Source organism: Crocodylus porosus, unplaced genomic scaffold (assembly GCF_001723895.1).
Source record: "Crocodylus porosus isolate Cpor-Errol unplaced genomic scaffold, CroPor_comp1, whole genome shotgun sequence".
Lineage (NCBI taxonomy): Eukaryota > Metazoa > Chordata > Crocodylia > Crocodylidae > Crocodylus > Crocodylus porosus.
In genome coordinates, this window is record NW_017728886.1 from 70,743,097 (window position 1) to 70,759,913 (window position 16,817).

The 16,817-nt window shown below is 39.5% G+C and overlaps 2 protein-coding genes across 3 annotated transcripts in view; one reads left to right on the forward strand and one right to left on the reverse strand.

Moving 5' to 3' along the window:
* Nucleotides 1–2,049, forward strand: part of CMC1 (C-X9-C motif containing 1) — a 64,995-nt gene extending 62,946 nt beyond the window's left edge. For both annotated transcript variants that reach the window (XM_019536210.1, XM_019536218.1), the window contains one exon: nt 1,367–2,049. In XM_019536210.1, the coding sequence (XP_019391755.1) occupies nt 1,367–1,478 (112 nt within the window). In that variant the 3' untranslated portion in view covers nt 1,479–2,049. The remainder of the gene's footprint in view (nt 1–1,366) is intronic.
* A 2,617-nt stretch (nt 2,050–4,666) lies between these two features.
* The window catches only part of AZI2 (5-azacytidine induced 2), a 37,991-nt gene continuing 25,840 nt past the window's right edge, over nt 4,667–16,817 (reverse strand). Inside the window, exons 7-9 of the mRNA XM_019536198.1 lie at nt 16,069–16,190; nt 9,358–9,968; nt 4,667–9,316 (exon numbers count right to left, since the gene is read on the reverse strand). Of these exons, the coding sequence (XP_019391743.1) occupies nt 9,562–9,968; nt 16,069–16,190 (529 nt within the window). The 3' untranslated portion in view covers nt 4,667–9,316; nt 9,358–9,561. The remainder of the gene's footprint in view (nt 9,317–9,357; nt 9,969–16,068; nt 16,191–16,817) is intronic.

The window sequence follows — 16,817 nt, forward strand, 5'->3', positions numbered from 1 at the left end:
GTCAAGATAAGTCTCAAAAAAGGTACTTCATTTTCCAAATTATTCTGGAGTTATTGAAGATAACCCTTCACGCAGGTTTGCAAATTATATGACTTAAAGTTTTCCACAACTGAACCTAGTTTAGTGCATCTCCTAGAAGAAAGCATTATTTTTCTGGATCAGAGACAGAAAAAAGTACCTGTAGTCAACCTAGAGCATCTCTTTTTTTTAATAATTAAGTAGTTTAAATTAGGACAGGGGTGTCAAACTCTCCCAGTCCTGTGGGTCAGATCTGACTGCAGAGCTTCCTGTGGGACAGGAACTCAGCAGCATGAGAACTGACACAGTTATTGCTTACTGCACTGCCACCAACATGCATTCCCAGCAGAGCTCTATACTCAGGAGTCCCAGGGTGGTCCCCACTTCTTAATTCCTGGCCCTTCCAGGCCACTGGTCTGATTGAAACAGCTCTGCAGGCCACATCTAGCCCATGGGCTATAGCTTTGAGACCCTTGACTTAAAAAGCCAGGTTTATTACTTAATATATTTTACATGGTTCATATTTATCATGTATGAAATTACTATAGAGCGAGTTATTTGACACATTTATGTTCAAAGAAGAAAGGCAGTCACTTGGTATTACTACAAATGGGAAACAGATGGGACTAATTGAAGGATGCCTTTTCCCCTCTTTTAACTGAAAATTGTCTCATATTTATGAAAACTGGTTCATAACATTAGGACTATTGCTACAGATGGTGGTGGTAGGGGGACAAGTATTTTACCTTGGTGTCAGAGAGCAGCACTGAGCTGTTAAACTTTTCCTTGACTGTTATCAAAGAGAGTCTGAAAGAATGATATTTTTTCCTATTTTTCTTTTCTGTGGCAGGTGCCATAAACTACCATACTTACCGAAATCCAAGATGACTTCAAATTTCAGTAATTAGGTTCTTTATACAGAAAAGTTGCATAGAAAATTATAACAAGTTTCCAATAGAATCTATGTATTGGAGGATCATCTTAAATTTTGTCCCTGACTGCAGCAAAAGGTGGGTGGGTGGGTAGATAGCCTGATCCCCACACCTTGCTCCCCTGCCCACTTGCCCTTCATGCCTTTCCCTTCTGGGGATTGTATTTCCAGATGTGCTTTGTTGCATCCTTCAGCCATGTCATGCTTTAAGGGCCATTCTGTCCAGTAGTGCAATGCTGGAAGGGCAGATGCAGATCTGAACTTCAGATGCTTAATACACAAATTGCACGTAATGTTTACAGTCACCATAGCACAATATTAATTAGTGATGATAGTATTGTCTTCAGTTGTATACATACCTGTTCTTCAGTTAAGACTGAAGCCATGGTATCATTTGTATTATGTCTTTTTTTGTAGCTACAAAGACCCAGCGTTTTATGAAGAATGCAAAATGGAATATCTAAAGCAAAGAGAAGAATTCAGAGTAACTGGAATTCCTGCTAAGCAGAAACGTCTTACATCTATGTAACTAAAATATGAAATCAAGTTCTGAAATTTCAGTTATCTGTACACATTTTGAATTGGTAAAATGAGCTAATCAAGCAAATAGACTTATTTTTTTTAAAAAGGGTCTTTTAAGCAGGATTTGAGTAAAAAATATAGAATGAATGCATCTCAGGTGTATTGGGAATAAATAACATACTATGAATATATAGTCAGCATTTTTTTTACGTGCTTAATTTCAAGGATTTGAGAAACATGAACTTGAAGTCTAACTGAGGGAGATGCAGGAAGTCTCTTCTTACTAAACTCCTTGCTGATTTTTCTCCATCAGTATTTCTGGTGGTTTGGTTTGTTTCTTAAGATACTCTTTTGCTTCTCCAAAGGAAGATGTTTTGCTTATATTTCAGAGGACTCCCAGCTGCTGCTGTTTTAAAAGAACAATTTAAGGCTGTTTTTGCTTCAGGTTGCAAGAGGCCATACACAGACTTCCTACATTTATATTTTTCCCTCCTCAAATGTACCACTGCAGTGCCATTATTACTAACTGTTTAAACATTAATGCTTTATCTCATTTGATAAAAATGAATTTAAATTCCTTTCCTATTCCTCACCTGAAGTTTGACCATATTATGAGAATCACTTTTTAGTACACTGCACCATTGAGAGCTACAGTTGTAAAGAAAAGGCATAGTTAGTCCCAGGCAGCATTCAGTCTTTCTTGTCCTGGTACCATCTGGATCTTCATCACAGTTTCTAGGGTGGCAAATGTGAGCCTTTCAGGGCAGATTTTCTCACTTTAATGTCTCTGCAGGAAGTGATTAAGATAGAAGTAGAAGCCTAAAAATAGTTTCATGGAGAGACGGTCTTTAATTGATGAATCAGTAAAAAATGGATGGGAAGAAGATGAAGGTGTTGAGGAGAGAAAGGCGGCAAAAAAATTAGCTGCAACATAGAATACTTTAAAGAGAAAGCAAGGAGACAGTACTGCAAACTTGATACTGCTTCTTGTTCATTTGTTTCCTCCTTACTAGTAGTAAGTATTTTTTTTGAAGTCTGAATTGACTGAATAGTCAAGCCATCTTACCCAGTAAAGGGGCAGAGAATGGCAATATCCTTCCTAGCAGGCAGGATCACTTGTTTTCATTTTTCAGTTCAACACTCAGAGCTGTAAGAGAACGATGACATGGCCTGTAACTTCTATAGCTGCCATAAACTTAAGAGTAAGTGGAAAAACAAGCAAACAATTGTTCACATCTAGATTTCTTTTGGGAGGTGGTTCTGAATGGGCAAAACACCAAGATGTTTCTTTCAGTCTCTAGCTGATTCAAAAGAGAAGTTAGGGTTTATAGTTATGTAAATATCATCACCTATGCATCAAAATTAAGCAACCACACTTACAAAATTACTATGGATAATAGTAAGCAAGCAAACCACATATATGCATCAATAAGTTTAAGCATCTAGTGAAAGGACAGAAAAGAGATACTTAAAAGAGAGAGGCAGGAAAAAAGAGTAAGAAATTTAGAATATGCCACATATACAATGTGTTGAAAGAATATCCTTTTTAAAATTCCACTTCACCGTTGGATGACTAAACAAAGGCGGGGGGGGGTTGGGAAGCTGAAAAGACTAAAATCTTTGGTGGGCTGTGCTGTCAGCTATCCGATACTGCACTCCCCTTTAGCCAATCTTAAAATTACACAGAATAATGCATTACCTACTAATGATTTTAGTGTTTTTGTCTTGAAAGACTGTAATTAATCGAATAGATTTGGTCCAACCAAAGTAGAAAGTTAATTTGCTAGTTTTGACCAAAATATGCATATATCAGGCCACTGGCAGACATTGTATGTGTTGCACATTATATCCAAGTGTCATGTCTCATTCAGAATCTAGGATGAGTTGAATTATGCTCCTGATTCTGGTAAGGACCTTTTTGATGCGCACACAGCTTTAATTTGGCATTTTTGAGCCTGAATAGCTGTGTCCTTGGCTTTCCTTGATCAAGTTACAGTGCTGGTGCTGTTAATTTTAAAAACAACAAAAAATCATTCTATAAAATTAGCTTTTAAAACTTACTGGTGAATGTTATGGGTTTGGTTTTTGTCTAGGTCACTATCTTGTCTGCCTGAAGTTGACAACAAATAATTTTAGAGATTATAATCAGTGTAGCAAACTATTTTACATACTGCTGGCATTTAAAAAAGCCTCTGAATTGTGATTTAGTGTCAGAGAAAGAAGTGTTAATGATGATGGGAGCACCAAGTTACTTTACCAAATAGTTTTAGAATCTGCCAGACAAATGCTGCACTGAATACCATTTGTTTTTCATACTTGGAGTGTGAACACTTGCCATTAGTAAAGTACAGTAGAATATATACATCTATGTAAACCCTCACTTAAAAGTGTTTTAAATTAGGACTATGGTGAATGAGTCAACTAATCTCATTTTTGACACATGACTCAAGAAAGGGAACTAATTCTAATCACCACATACACATCAGTAATTTTGAAGTATGTGAATAGATGGAGTTAAACTACGATAACTTAAATGAGAATCAGGCCCAAAGACCTTTAAAAGGTGACCTTGCAAGGAGGTGGGAATCTGGAGTTAGTTACTAAACTCTCTTTGCTAGTTTTCACTTGCACAATGTTTATGGCAGCTACAGTGATTTTCATTTCTAATTTGGGTGTTTTATTTAATTTATTTATTTGTAATGCAGACCTATGGTAAATGTCAGTATTGCTTTTTTTTTTTTTGGATGTAGCAAAACTGGTTGAAAAATGAAACAAAACATAACCCCCCTACCCCAGAAAACAAAAACATGTTACACTACTGACTTGATCAATTATGTCAACTTAAACCTGAGGACCAGATTGTAACCTAGTGTGCTTTTTTTTCCTCTATATTTATATAATTAACCACAGGCTCACTCTCATAGCACTAGTGTGATTGACATGCAAGGACTTCACATTTCTAACTAAAATAGACCTCTTAGATGTATGCTCCTCTCCTCAATTCCACTCAGAAATCTTTGCCAGAATTTAGTTGAAATGACACGCGTTAAAATCAGAACAGAGCACCTCCTGTATAGGAACAAACATTTTTATTTAAATCAAGCATAAATTTTACTAAAGACAAAATATCTCTGATGGGCAGGTATGCAAAGGAATAAATGCTGGTTAACACCCATTGATCCCTGCTGCCCCCCCCCCAAAACAAGTTGGGACCTTCCTCCCATCTCTGTTAAGAATTTAACTTAAGGGAACTTTGTGAGTAGCCTTTGTGGCTATGCCCCACCATTTTAGGTGCTTTTGTAGAGTTCTAGGTACTTTACAGATGAGTATCAGTGATGCTGTGGGTATTCATTTATCTAACCTCACTGATGCTCTTTCATGACTCTATTCTTCACAGTTTAAAGAGAGCAGTGCTGAGGGTTTTCCACCACCATCACCACCAAGGACCATTATTGTCTTTCTAACAGTTCCACTCTGCTGTTTCAAGACTCTGGCATGGAGTAAATACATGTTTCTGCCTATCTTATTGTATACCCTAAGGTAGGGGCTGGCACCTTTTTACAGACTGAGAGCCAAGAACAACCTGGGTCCGGTCCAATGCAGGCAGGGCAGATTCAGTTGCACATCAGCTGTAATGGGCCTTTCCTGGTGTCCCTCCCAGAGCCACACAAATGGGAGCTGTGCCCACTGCTGCACCACTTGCCAAACTCCTGCTCCCCAGATGTAGCACGTGCACAGCTTCCAGCTGGCAAGCAGTTGTTCCAGGGTCATATCTATAACTTACTCCTCCTCTCCAGATGCTGTGGAGGCACAGTTGGAATCTGAGCTCACACTGCAGTTGGCAGTAGGTGGGGGACCAGCAGGAAGAAATGGTGGGAGCATGAAGACACTTTCTAGTTGCCTAGCCCTGTTGAAGACCTCCAGACTGGAAGCTGCGGGAAGTGGTGGCAGCACAAGCATTATTTCTAGTTCCCTGGCCCTGGCTTGAGTAAAGAAAAGCTCTCTTTTCTTGATGCACATGGCCTGTATCAGACAAGAGCAAGTAGCAATGCTATGGGTACAGCTGGAAGTTGCCTGGTATGAGCACAGGCCAGTAATTTGCAACCTTTTTTCATTTGCAGACCCCTAAAAAAATGTTGGATGGAGGTATAGACGCCCTTGAATTGTAAGTGTGGGTACTCACATACATACTTTTAATTGAACATAGTCATGTTTTGTGGACTCCTTAGACAGTCTACAGACCCCAAGGGCTCTACACACCACAGGTTGAAAGCCATTGGCATTTACAAAGCCCTCCAGCTTTGTTGGACAGATCCAGTAGCTCCACAATAGAATTTGCTGACCCCTGCCCTAAACAACAACTCTGCCACCTCTAGAAGTAAACAGGCAGAAAAGATTTCATAGCCCAATATGTTCTCCTTAGAAAATATCTTTTACTATTTACATCTGCAGTCATCTTTGAAGTAGTGAAGTTTTGATCAAGTTTCATTGTAATTGGAAGTGACATTTATTCAGTTAGAAAATTACTTAAATGCAAAATCCTACATTACTTGTCCACTAAATGCTTTCAAATTAAGGAATAATCCATTCCACAAGTGATTTTATTAGGTGTGCAAGATAGTACGAGTATTAAACAGCCAAGTGTGTAGGAATCCTCAACAAAAACCCCGTCAGTCACCTTTTTGGAATAAAATGCTTTCTTCCTGTACATCTGTGGGATAGGGTATGAGTTGCACTGCTTTTAAAAATTGGTACCAAATAAAAACTAAGGGATAGGTGCAGTGATACAAGGCTGATTTTTCTAATCTGTTATTGAAACAAGCACAATGGAGTACTTTATAGTTAGAAAAGGGGAGAAGAATCTATTCAGGACAGCACATTAGATAAAGCCAAGATTCATGCTTCACTTTTTTCTTCCTTGGCATGGATATTTCATGCAACAATCACGATTAGTTTCACTTTTCATTATTGGAGAACCACACTATTAACAGGAAGACTCAGCACAAAGGACTTCTTTTAACTTTTAGAATTTAAATTTGATGCAGCAAAGTTTATACAGTGCAAGAGTTATTAACAAAGGCACTGGAAATAACCAACCTCCAAAATATTCAAAACAGTGTCAACTTGCCTTATACACAAAGCAGCAAGCCATGCTTATATCAGAATACTGGCAGATTTTCCAAGAACAGTTCAATATTCCTAATACCTGCACTGAGGAGGATTAATACTTGGCAGGGTACAAGGACTGACGAGATGCCTGCAGCAGATGTTTTCCAAACAAATTAAATTAAATTAAATTTTCATGGAACTTACCTATTTGCAACAGAATCTTTTCTGCTTGCTGTTTTCTTTTGGGGATTTCTGGCTATGACTCGCTGATCAAACTGAGTGACTTGTTTCCACCCCCGTTTCCTCCAAAGACTATAGCCATACTCTACCTAAAACATCAGTGTATACTTTGTGGGTATTGCTATGAGCAGCTTTGATTTCTGAAAATGGAAAAGCATTGTAAGCCACAAAAAAACAAGAGAAAAGCCATTTAACTCTTAAGTCAAGATTTGATTGGAGACCTCAGTCCAACGAAAGCATTGACACTTCAGGAATGAGTTAGCTCCCAAATGACTCTAAACCTAGGGACACCCTTTACTAGGGTTATGGCATGGCCACTGTCAGCAGTTTTTTCTCCAGAAGTCCCTCTCAGCAAGTGCCATTTCCCCCTCACTATTCTCTCCCTTGGCTCAGGAAATCAGCAGCAGAAGATAGCACATACTTAGAGCAAAAGGCAAGGCACAGGAAATTCTAAGCATGAAGAATGCGGGCTCTTTGTGTTGAAGTGCAGCCTGGATATACATACAAAATAAAAAGCAAAGCAAGACTGGGAAGTGGTTTTAAAATGAAATAAACAAAAAACCACAGAGGGAGAGTATGCATGCATGTGCTGTAAACAAGAAGCCACCCAGGTCCTCTACTTCTGGGCAGCCAGGATGAGTACCCGCTCTCAATGCAGAACAACATGTCGAAGATATATACACATTTTATAAAAGCTAAGAAACTACTTTTAATCCTCTACATTTTAATGACCTTTGACCAGATTCTGCTACATGAATTAAAAAAAAAAAAATTAGCAACAAGGGAACTGGCTGGACTGCCAGAGTCTAATAGAGATTTTGAAGTGAAGCCTGTTTCAAGCAAAAATAAATTTAATTACAAATGTTACACAACAGGTTTCCTTCATTGTTATGTCAAGTTATGTTAAATCAAGTTGGTGTCTGCATTACTCACCCAAAATGCAAAAATCAGTGTAACCAAAGAAAAACCCAGTAAGCTACATTAGAACTAGATACAATAGAATCTATGCAGCCACATGAGAAATGGTTTTCTACTGCTCTGTTATTACACAGGTAGTTGGTTCTATCAGCTAAAGCCTAGTGACTTGGATTTGTTTTATGCATATTGGGTTTTGTTCTATTACTTTGCAAGAGATTGTACTCCCTTGAGTCAGCTATGTTCATTGGTCAGAATAAATTCCAGCATCTGACACCATTTCCATTAATCACAGACAAGCCAGTATACGTGAGCAAGATAATAGAAAGATAAAAACAGTATCTGGTGAATGGTAGACATTATTTATGTATGCTGTTCACTAATACAGTAGAAGGTATCTGAAAGACATTCTTTCAGTTTTGATTGACAATAAGGAAGAAGTAGATGGGCATCATATGGAACATTTAATCTACGGGGGAGAGTTTAGAGCCATACTGGTCAAGTATTACTCAAGTTATATACCTGGGCACTGACAATGGATCTTCAGCTAATTTTTAATGTTTTGGTATTAACCTGCTAAAAAAAAAAAAAAGAATCAGTTTCTTACACTGGGCCTGTGAACTTCAATACTTCTGCCCAGTTTTAGGCAGGGAACAATCATAAAACAATGGCGTTAATCATTTTATCATGCCAAATTCCTTTGAAATCTGAAATAATCTGACATAGCATGTTTATCCTGATTATTGTACATGCTAGCTACTTCACTCTCAGCCAGCTCTATGAAACCAGGCAGCTTTAGAAAAATGCTGTAACTTGCATCTGCTTTGAAGTTCCTGGTTTAAAGGAAAAGAAATTTTCATATCAGTCACCCAAATACATCCTTACTTGGACACATAACAGTCTATATAAAGCAGGTAGCTGTAATTTGAAAGATTTTCATTCTCTTTAAAGATTAAAAACCAAGTTGTGTGGCTTAATTATTTTAAGCAATAGTTAAAATTGCTCATATTAAGGCTTCTCAGTGTTTAAAAAAAAAAGGGTAGTAGTAGCTTTAGAAACCAAGCAGTTAAAAAGAGAAGATTTCGGTGATGTGCAAAGGAGGCACATAACAATCACTGTCATTTTGTCACGGTGATTTTGTAGCAGGCACTATTGTGCATAGAATACATTTCATTCTTGGTCTGAACTGAGAAAACAAAAAATAGAGATCCATGAATTGCAACTTTCAGCAGCATCTAGTTACGGTATTTACATACTTATGATATGACCATCTAAACAGGAAAACCTAGGAATTTTTGGTTTTTATATGGTACAAATAAAAACATTACTTTGAGAAAGATACCTCACATTTTCTTCCTGGCAGTGCCTGTTCCTAGACCAGATGGGAGAGAATTCCAATTTTAATCTTTGCTTGAGCAATCCAATCAGAAAGATCACCATCAAAGTAAGCTCACAGCTTTTAGAAGAAGTTTCTAGCAGAGGAAACCAAATGCTTTTACAAGCAGTATTATGTACATACAGCACACTGAAATACAGAGCTGAATTACTTAATTTTATTCCAAGAATTAAGTCTGCATAATGCTTTGCAAGGGTGTGATATTTTCCATACCTAAGAACTTTTCAGTCCAATTCTGATTTGCTGACACCTGCGCTGCCTTCAATAATGATTTACAGCAGTGAGAGACCAGGCCTTGTCTTGGAATAAGACAAAAAAAACCCAAACATACAAACATACTTCCACTTTTTACCTAACTGCTTCGCTCTTTCAAAAGTTCCAGCAGTCGGGCGCCTATTCAGAACCAGCCTCAATTCCTTCTACAAGCCACTTAGCTCTTGTGCAGGCAGTTTTGGTTACACCGATCCAGGTAATCTACTGGATAGTCTGACAAAGATGCTTTGTTTTTTGTTTCCCAAAACACAGTCTCACTAGGTTTTGGCGGGCTTGGGAACACCCAGGAATTATCTTCCAGAGAGCTCTTTCCATACGAATTGTGTTCCTGAAACGCTGTAACGCCAGCTGGGATGGTGTTCTCATCTGTCCATGATTGGAGATTTTCCCTTTCAGACAACAAGTTTATACCTCTTGGCAGAGGGGAAGCTATGGCATTGCAGAGTACTTTGTCATTTTGTGAAGGAGAGGTTTTTTTGTAGAATGCCCCAGAAGAAGTCAAACATAACTTTGTGAGGTCCTTCTCCAGGTCTTCAACACACTGTACTGGTGTACAAGAGGAAGCTGGAGAGAGGACAAACAAACATTGTTCTTTAAAGAGCTGCATAAAATTAGAAAATGTTGGCTATTTCTAAGGGTATCAAAAGGTATACCTAGATATATTACACTATCTAGTAAAAAGGGTAGGTATTTTCAACTGGCATGTTTTTAGGACCGTCTCTCTTGAGCATTCACTAATTAATGAACACAACATTGACTCTTTAAATACATTTTTGAATGTTTCACCCTAGCACTTGAAATAGCACTCTCTCAGTATATTACTCAGGGAATCTAACCAATTCCCACAGTTGCACTGGGGGGCCCAGTCGAGCTCAGGTGGTTTGCCAAGGCTACTAGAAGTGTTGCCCCAGGGATATAAACTGAGAGAAATCCAGAATATTGCCCAACTGCAGAAAATCTTGCTCCTCATGTTGCTATTGTGTTTAGTAAATTGCATCCTCCTGCTGCCAGGCTTTGAACTCTTGCAGAGTCCAAGAAACATCTCCCTTTTCCTGGCTTAGCGCTCACAGGTTGGATTGTTCATGTTGAAAGGTAGCCTAGCTGCTGAAAATATAGCAACAGACTGCAAGCCTAGCCTACCACTCCAGGTAACATTCAGTACACTCTGAAAAAATGTGTGGGAAAGGAACTAGCTACATTGTGGACAACACAAGACCAGAGGAACTACAGTGCTCAGAGCAGGCAGTATTCTCTCTCACATTTCACTACGAATTCAGTGAGGATTAGCAATTTTTTCTGCTGGAGTCTCCCAGTTATAAGAAATCCATGCCTGAGAGGCGGTTTCATACTCTAGCTATGAATTTTGAGTACAAAATGTAGCTTATAACCACAGCAAAGGGATGTAGTCTCACCCTGCCAAGGAAGGTCATTAAATGGCAATTTATTTGCAAGTTTCAGTGAAAAGCATTTCCCAATGGCCGGTTAATCAAATCTGAAAGATATGGATTCTGTGACTTGCTCCCTTTGTGCCGACAGTGTAAAAAGCAGCTTTTGAGTTCATCCATGGGCACAAGGAAAAACAACCACCATTACACTGCCCCAGATACTGTAGATATTAGAATTGCTAAAACATTGAGGCAAATGAGACACTTAATTCATCCACAAGTGTAAAAAAGTTGGAATGAACTAGTTCAACTGAACTTTAACAGCTAGCTATAGCAGTAGCATAGCTATTCACATTAGTATGGAACAGTACAGCCCCCTTGAGTGGAAGATAGGAATATTTTGCAGCCAGCTGGCAGCTCGAGTTAGAACTGCTTAATGAAGATCGCAGATTCAATACTTGTAATATTCAAATTAAAACTTTTAACATCTCAATAACACAACTCCTAAGAATAATGAGGGTTGGGATGTAGCCATATGGACAACCATGCCCTACTAGTGTAGTAGGTTTCACACACACACACACTTTGAATTAATGGCAAGAGACCCAATTTAGACCTGATACCTTGTTATATCATGTTCTATAAACTCATATACAGCCTCTGCCCTAATGATTTTGCTCTGTTTTGACTATGTAACCTACTACTAGAATGCTTGCACTGAAGGAATTGTTAGAATTAAAGAGGTATCCAAGAAGTGGAGGCAACTGCAAGTCAACCAAAGCCTCTGCTGCAGTGTTCAGTCAGTAACAGTCTGCTTTAAATTTGGTCAGCTCAGAAGCATGTTGCTGGAATACCCAAGGAGAAAGTGAGACTTTCTGGAGATAGAGCTACAAAAGAGAAACATATTTCCTCATAACTGCTGCATCGTCAAGAACCAGCTAGTAAAAAGGACAATGCCTTTTGTGGAAAAGATTTGACAAACTATCAGCCACGTAAAAACTCTGTACAAGGGCAGACTCAGTCCACTGACAGCCACTCCCATCTCTGCTTCTACACTTCATAATCACATCAACTCATACCGCTTCCTAGGGTGGATGTCTAAAGAGATCAGAATGACCTCTGTTCATATCAGGAGCTACAGCTTTATATTTTCTTTCATCTTAAAATTTGCCGGGGTTCTGCCTTCTCCTGGAAAAAGGTATGGCAAAGCATCAGAAAACACGTTTTCTTTCATCATGGATGAAAGGATTTCCAAAAAGTACTTCAGGAGGCTATAGGCTGAGGCAAGTTTGTTGACCAGATAACACAGGTCACTGACAGATTAATGGCGTACACAAGCATCTTGCAATAATTAAAATAGCAAATACTTCTGAGTTCTACAGATCTTAGGGAAATGGACAGCATAAAAGAAGAGGGCTGCTAGTACAGATTTAAATAACTTGCATGTTTGAAAAAACAAAAACTTATAAGTACCATAGTGGGTGGGGAGAAGAACCTCTTTACACCAGCACAGTACTTATTATTACCATTATTATTACATACTTATTATTACCATATGTTCTATTAGCCATTTCTTCAAAGATATTCCATATTGTACCAAACTTTTCCATATAAAACTGCCTATACTAAAATGAACTAAACGTATTCAACAATACTGGGGAAAAAAGATAGTGATTCTTATGGGAACTGAATTCTTTGTTAGTGGCCTAGTTTTAGCTATATAAATTCACAGTATAGTCACCTTTACTTCACTATTTTACTTACCTAAATTATGACTCAAGTCAAAAGTGTGCTCTCAAATATACACTAGGAAAACCTTCAAGATAGTCATGGAATAACTGGGCAGGTAGACTTGCACCTTATACACAGTCAGAGATGTGCAAGCTTTTGTAAGCAATGGCTTACTTCCTCAATGGCTGTCTGATGTGGAATAATGAGACGTTTGTTAATGAGGATAGTGTATACCTATTCTTCAAATGCCTCATTTTCATGACCCTTGAAACCAACTCATGTTTAAGAGAGATGATGACTGCAGTAACAGCTTTTGAGGCAAACTGATTCTCCCCTGAATAATCCAAAACCTGGCTCAAGTCAATGTTCCTCCACACGGTAGCACTGCAGGTGCATTAGGATAGTGTTCCATAAACAAATAATGTTGATAAACCATGCAGGGTACATCTAATTTTTTTGTCTCTCCTCTTGCAGTTTTCCAGTCTTAAGCCCACATACCTTTATGTAATAATTATTGATAAAAAAAAAGTCTAGAAAGCAACAGTAGCAAAAGTCTACGCAGTCTAACAGACCAATTGATAATCCTGTATCTTTTGATACAATGATTCATTATCAACTGCACAACATGCTCCTGAAACAAGTTTTTATTCACCAGAGGGAAGGGAATTGTGCCTTACCACATGTGCATAATAAGCCAGACAAGCAACCCTGAAAACTTACGTCAGAAAACGAGCACATTATGTGGGTAGTTGTAAGTTGGCAAACAGTACACCAAAAACCTGTCACGGACAATTTTCAGTTTCTACAGTGACAACGGATTCATGTGCTAGTGCTGAATATATGTGGTTTAGTTCATTTCAGTATACACACTTGCATATGGAAAAGGCGGTCAGTACTGTAACTACAATTTCAGCAAGCATTTACATAGTAGGTACTTGACTGAAGTGGCTAACCCATTTTACAGACTACAGCCAACTTTCAGATTATTTTAGTTTCGTAGTTGGTAGGGTCGGAAGGGACCCGAGCAGATCATCAAGTCCGACCCCCTGCCACGGGCAGGAAAGGATGCTGGGGTCGAACGACCATGGCTAAGTGATTGAAGACCCCCAGGGTAGGAGCAAGCACCACTTACTTATCTTGGAAGTTGGTTCCAGATCCTAGCCGCCCTGACAGTGAAGTAGCGCCTCCTGATATCTAGCCTGAATCTACTCTTGATCAACTTATGGTCAATTATTCCTCATTACTCCTGGTAGTGCTCGGGGGACCAGGGACTCTCCCATAGCCTGCTGTTCCCCCTTGGCCCGTTTGTAGATGGCCACCAGATCCCCTCTCAGCCTTCTCTTGTGGAGACTGAACAGGTTCAGGTCCCACAGCCTCTGCTCGTAGGGCCTGCCTTGCTGCCCCCTGATCATATGAGTGGTTCTCCTCTGGACCCTCTTAATGCTGGCCACATCCCTCTTGAAGTGTGGCGCCCAGAACTGGACGCAGCATTTCAATTGTGGCTTGACCAGAGGGGGAGGATCACCTCCTTGGACCTACTCGTGATGCATCTATGGATGCATGACAAGGTGCAGTTGGCCCTACTGACCGCGTCCTCACATTGGCAGCCCATGTTGATCTTGGAATCAATAATGACACCAAGATCCTTTTCTGCTTCTGCACTGACAAGAAGGGAGTTCCCCAGCCTGTAAGTATGCTGCTGGTTCTTCCTCCCCAGGTGCAATACCTTACACTTGTCAGTATTGAATCCCATCCTGTTCTCATCCACTCACCCCTGTAACCTGTCTAGATCTAGCTGCAGCCTGTCCCTCTCCTCCAGTGTGCCCACTTCTCCCCACATTTTAGTGACATCTGCAAATTTGAACAAGGCGATTTTCACCCCCTCGTCCAAGTCACTGATGATGATGTTGAACAGTGCAGGCCCAAGGACCGAGCCCTAGGGGACCCCACTGCCCACATCCCTCCAGGTCGAAAAAGACCCATCCACCACCACTCTCTGGGCATGGGTCTCTAGTCAATTTGCGACCCATCTGACTGTGTAGGTATCAACGCCACAGTTGCTTAATTTCTTAATGAAAATGGGGTGAGAGACAGCGTCAAACACCTTCCTAAGGTCCAGAAAGACTACATACACCACGACACCTGCATCCAAGGATTTTGTGACCTGGTCGTAGAAGACCACCAAGTTGGTCTGATGACCTGCCTCGAATGAACCTGGTTGCCTCTAAACGTGATCTCCCCTGCTGGTCCTTCACACATGTGCTCCTGGATAATTTTCTCAAAAAGCTTCCCCAGGACCAAGGTAAGACTAACGGCCCTGTAGTTTCCTGGGTCCTCCTTCCTCCCTTTTTCGAAAAGGGACCACACACTGGCCCTTTTCTAGTCCTCCGGCACCTCACCAGAGCACCACGAGTGCGCGTAAAGCTGTGCCAGGGGTCCCGCAATGACATCTGCCAATTCCCTCAGCACTCTGGGGTGGAGAACATCAGGACCTGCTGACTTGAATCATCTTAAATCATTACTAACCAAAGCCACAGTAAAATAAGTAACCTTGATCTAAATGATCCAGTTATAGGAATGTGTCTCTTTATAGTAGGCACTGTAGGAATTTCCATCCAAGTTGTGATCTTGTTATATCTTTTATAAGAGAGAGAGACATCTAATGCAGTCAAATTCAGCAGTCACTTGATTAGAAAATTAATCCATTATATACATTTCCTGCATTCATAAGCAAAAATGGATATTGCCACTTACTCTAATTGGATGTTATTCTCCCTTTGTTTTCTACTTGTAGGTTATCATAACTGATAGTGCCAAATTAACACACGTGCCTTGTAAAGCTCCTGATTGAGGGAAATACTACACATACACACACAAGTAGACATAATTTCAGTGAGTAACATATAAAAATGCTTTATGTATAATGCAGAAAAACTAACACAAGTGACTAGTTTTTCTTCAGTTGTTTTTGAGGTGCTACAGGCTGGTCATCTTTGAAGCATCAGTATTTTGAAACACAGCAAATGTAATCTTAGATATCCGACTGGGAGATTTTTTGGAATATTTTCTTAACTTGGTGATGAAAAATGTAATTGTAGGAAAAAACTCAAAGTCTCCTTGAATTTTTAAAATGCCAAATAGAGGAATACTGATAAATTCTATACTATTAAACTATTAAGTACATTTGAAAAATGAAATCTCTTTTTTTTAAAATACAAAATAGATGTGGTAAAAGGTCAAATACGAGTAAACTTAACACCTCAGCCTTGTGCACATAAGCAACACTTGACTGAGAAAAAAGCCACAAGGGGAACAGAATACAGTACTGAAGAAAACACACATCAGCAACACCTTTATGTGTGAAGTTGACCAGTATGAGACAGAAGGCAAAGCAGAAAATGGGTATGCTGGAACTATAATATAGTCTGGCTTATCAGCTTCAATTGATGAGATTTTGATAAAATACGGTGTAGATAATTTATCTTCAGAATAGTGTAGTTTGAAACAGTTTGCACATGTAAGGCCCATTGCTGCAAACACTAACTTGCCTTTCTTGGTTGCAGTTGGGTTTGTTTTCAATTTTCGAAGAACCTGAGCCTGCATTTCAGTCACCAGATGCAAGTTAGACATTTCCCTCTTCAGGTCCCAGTATGCTTGCTGCACATTTTCACTGAAATACATTAAAAAAAAGTTAAAAATTTCTCCTGCCTTTGCAACCCATCATCCCTAACTGCACTTCCTAAGATTTACAGAAGACAGCACCCAAGGGGAAAAAAAAGCCTTTTTACCCAATGCATTTATGTATTTATTTAATTTTGCTACCCTTCCCAGAAAAAAAAAAAAAAAGGATCAAGGCAGCTTACAACAAAAGACAAAACTTACATAAACAGATCAAATATTAAATAAGACCTAGAAGGTACCCAACAAGCTCCCTGAACAATACCCCAACTTATCCTTGTTTGCTAAAATGCCTGGACAAATAAAAAGGTCCTGCAGGGCTTCAAGAAGATGCCTAGGCTTGGGCATATTCTCTTTCCATTTTTACTAAAATACCATTATTCAAATGACAATAGCACAGACTAATTATAAATCAGACACCTTGGCCATGTCCACATGAGCATGGACGTTTGGTTCCCTGGGGACAACAAAATACACCACCACTAGGTGTCCCCAGGGAATGCCTGTGCCACAAGTCCTCTGGCACATGGCAGGTTACCCCAGGTGGGGCAGAGGAAGCTGGTGCTGCCCATGGCAGCCCTACCTGGGGGTCTCCCAGGGCTCCAGCAGTGATGATTCT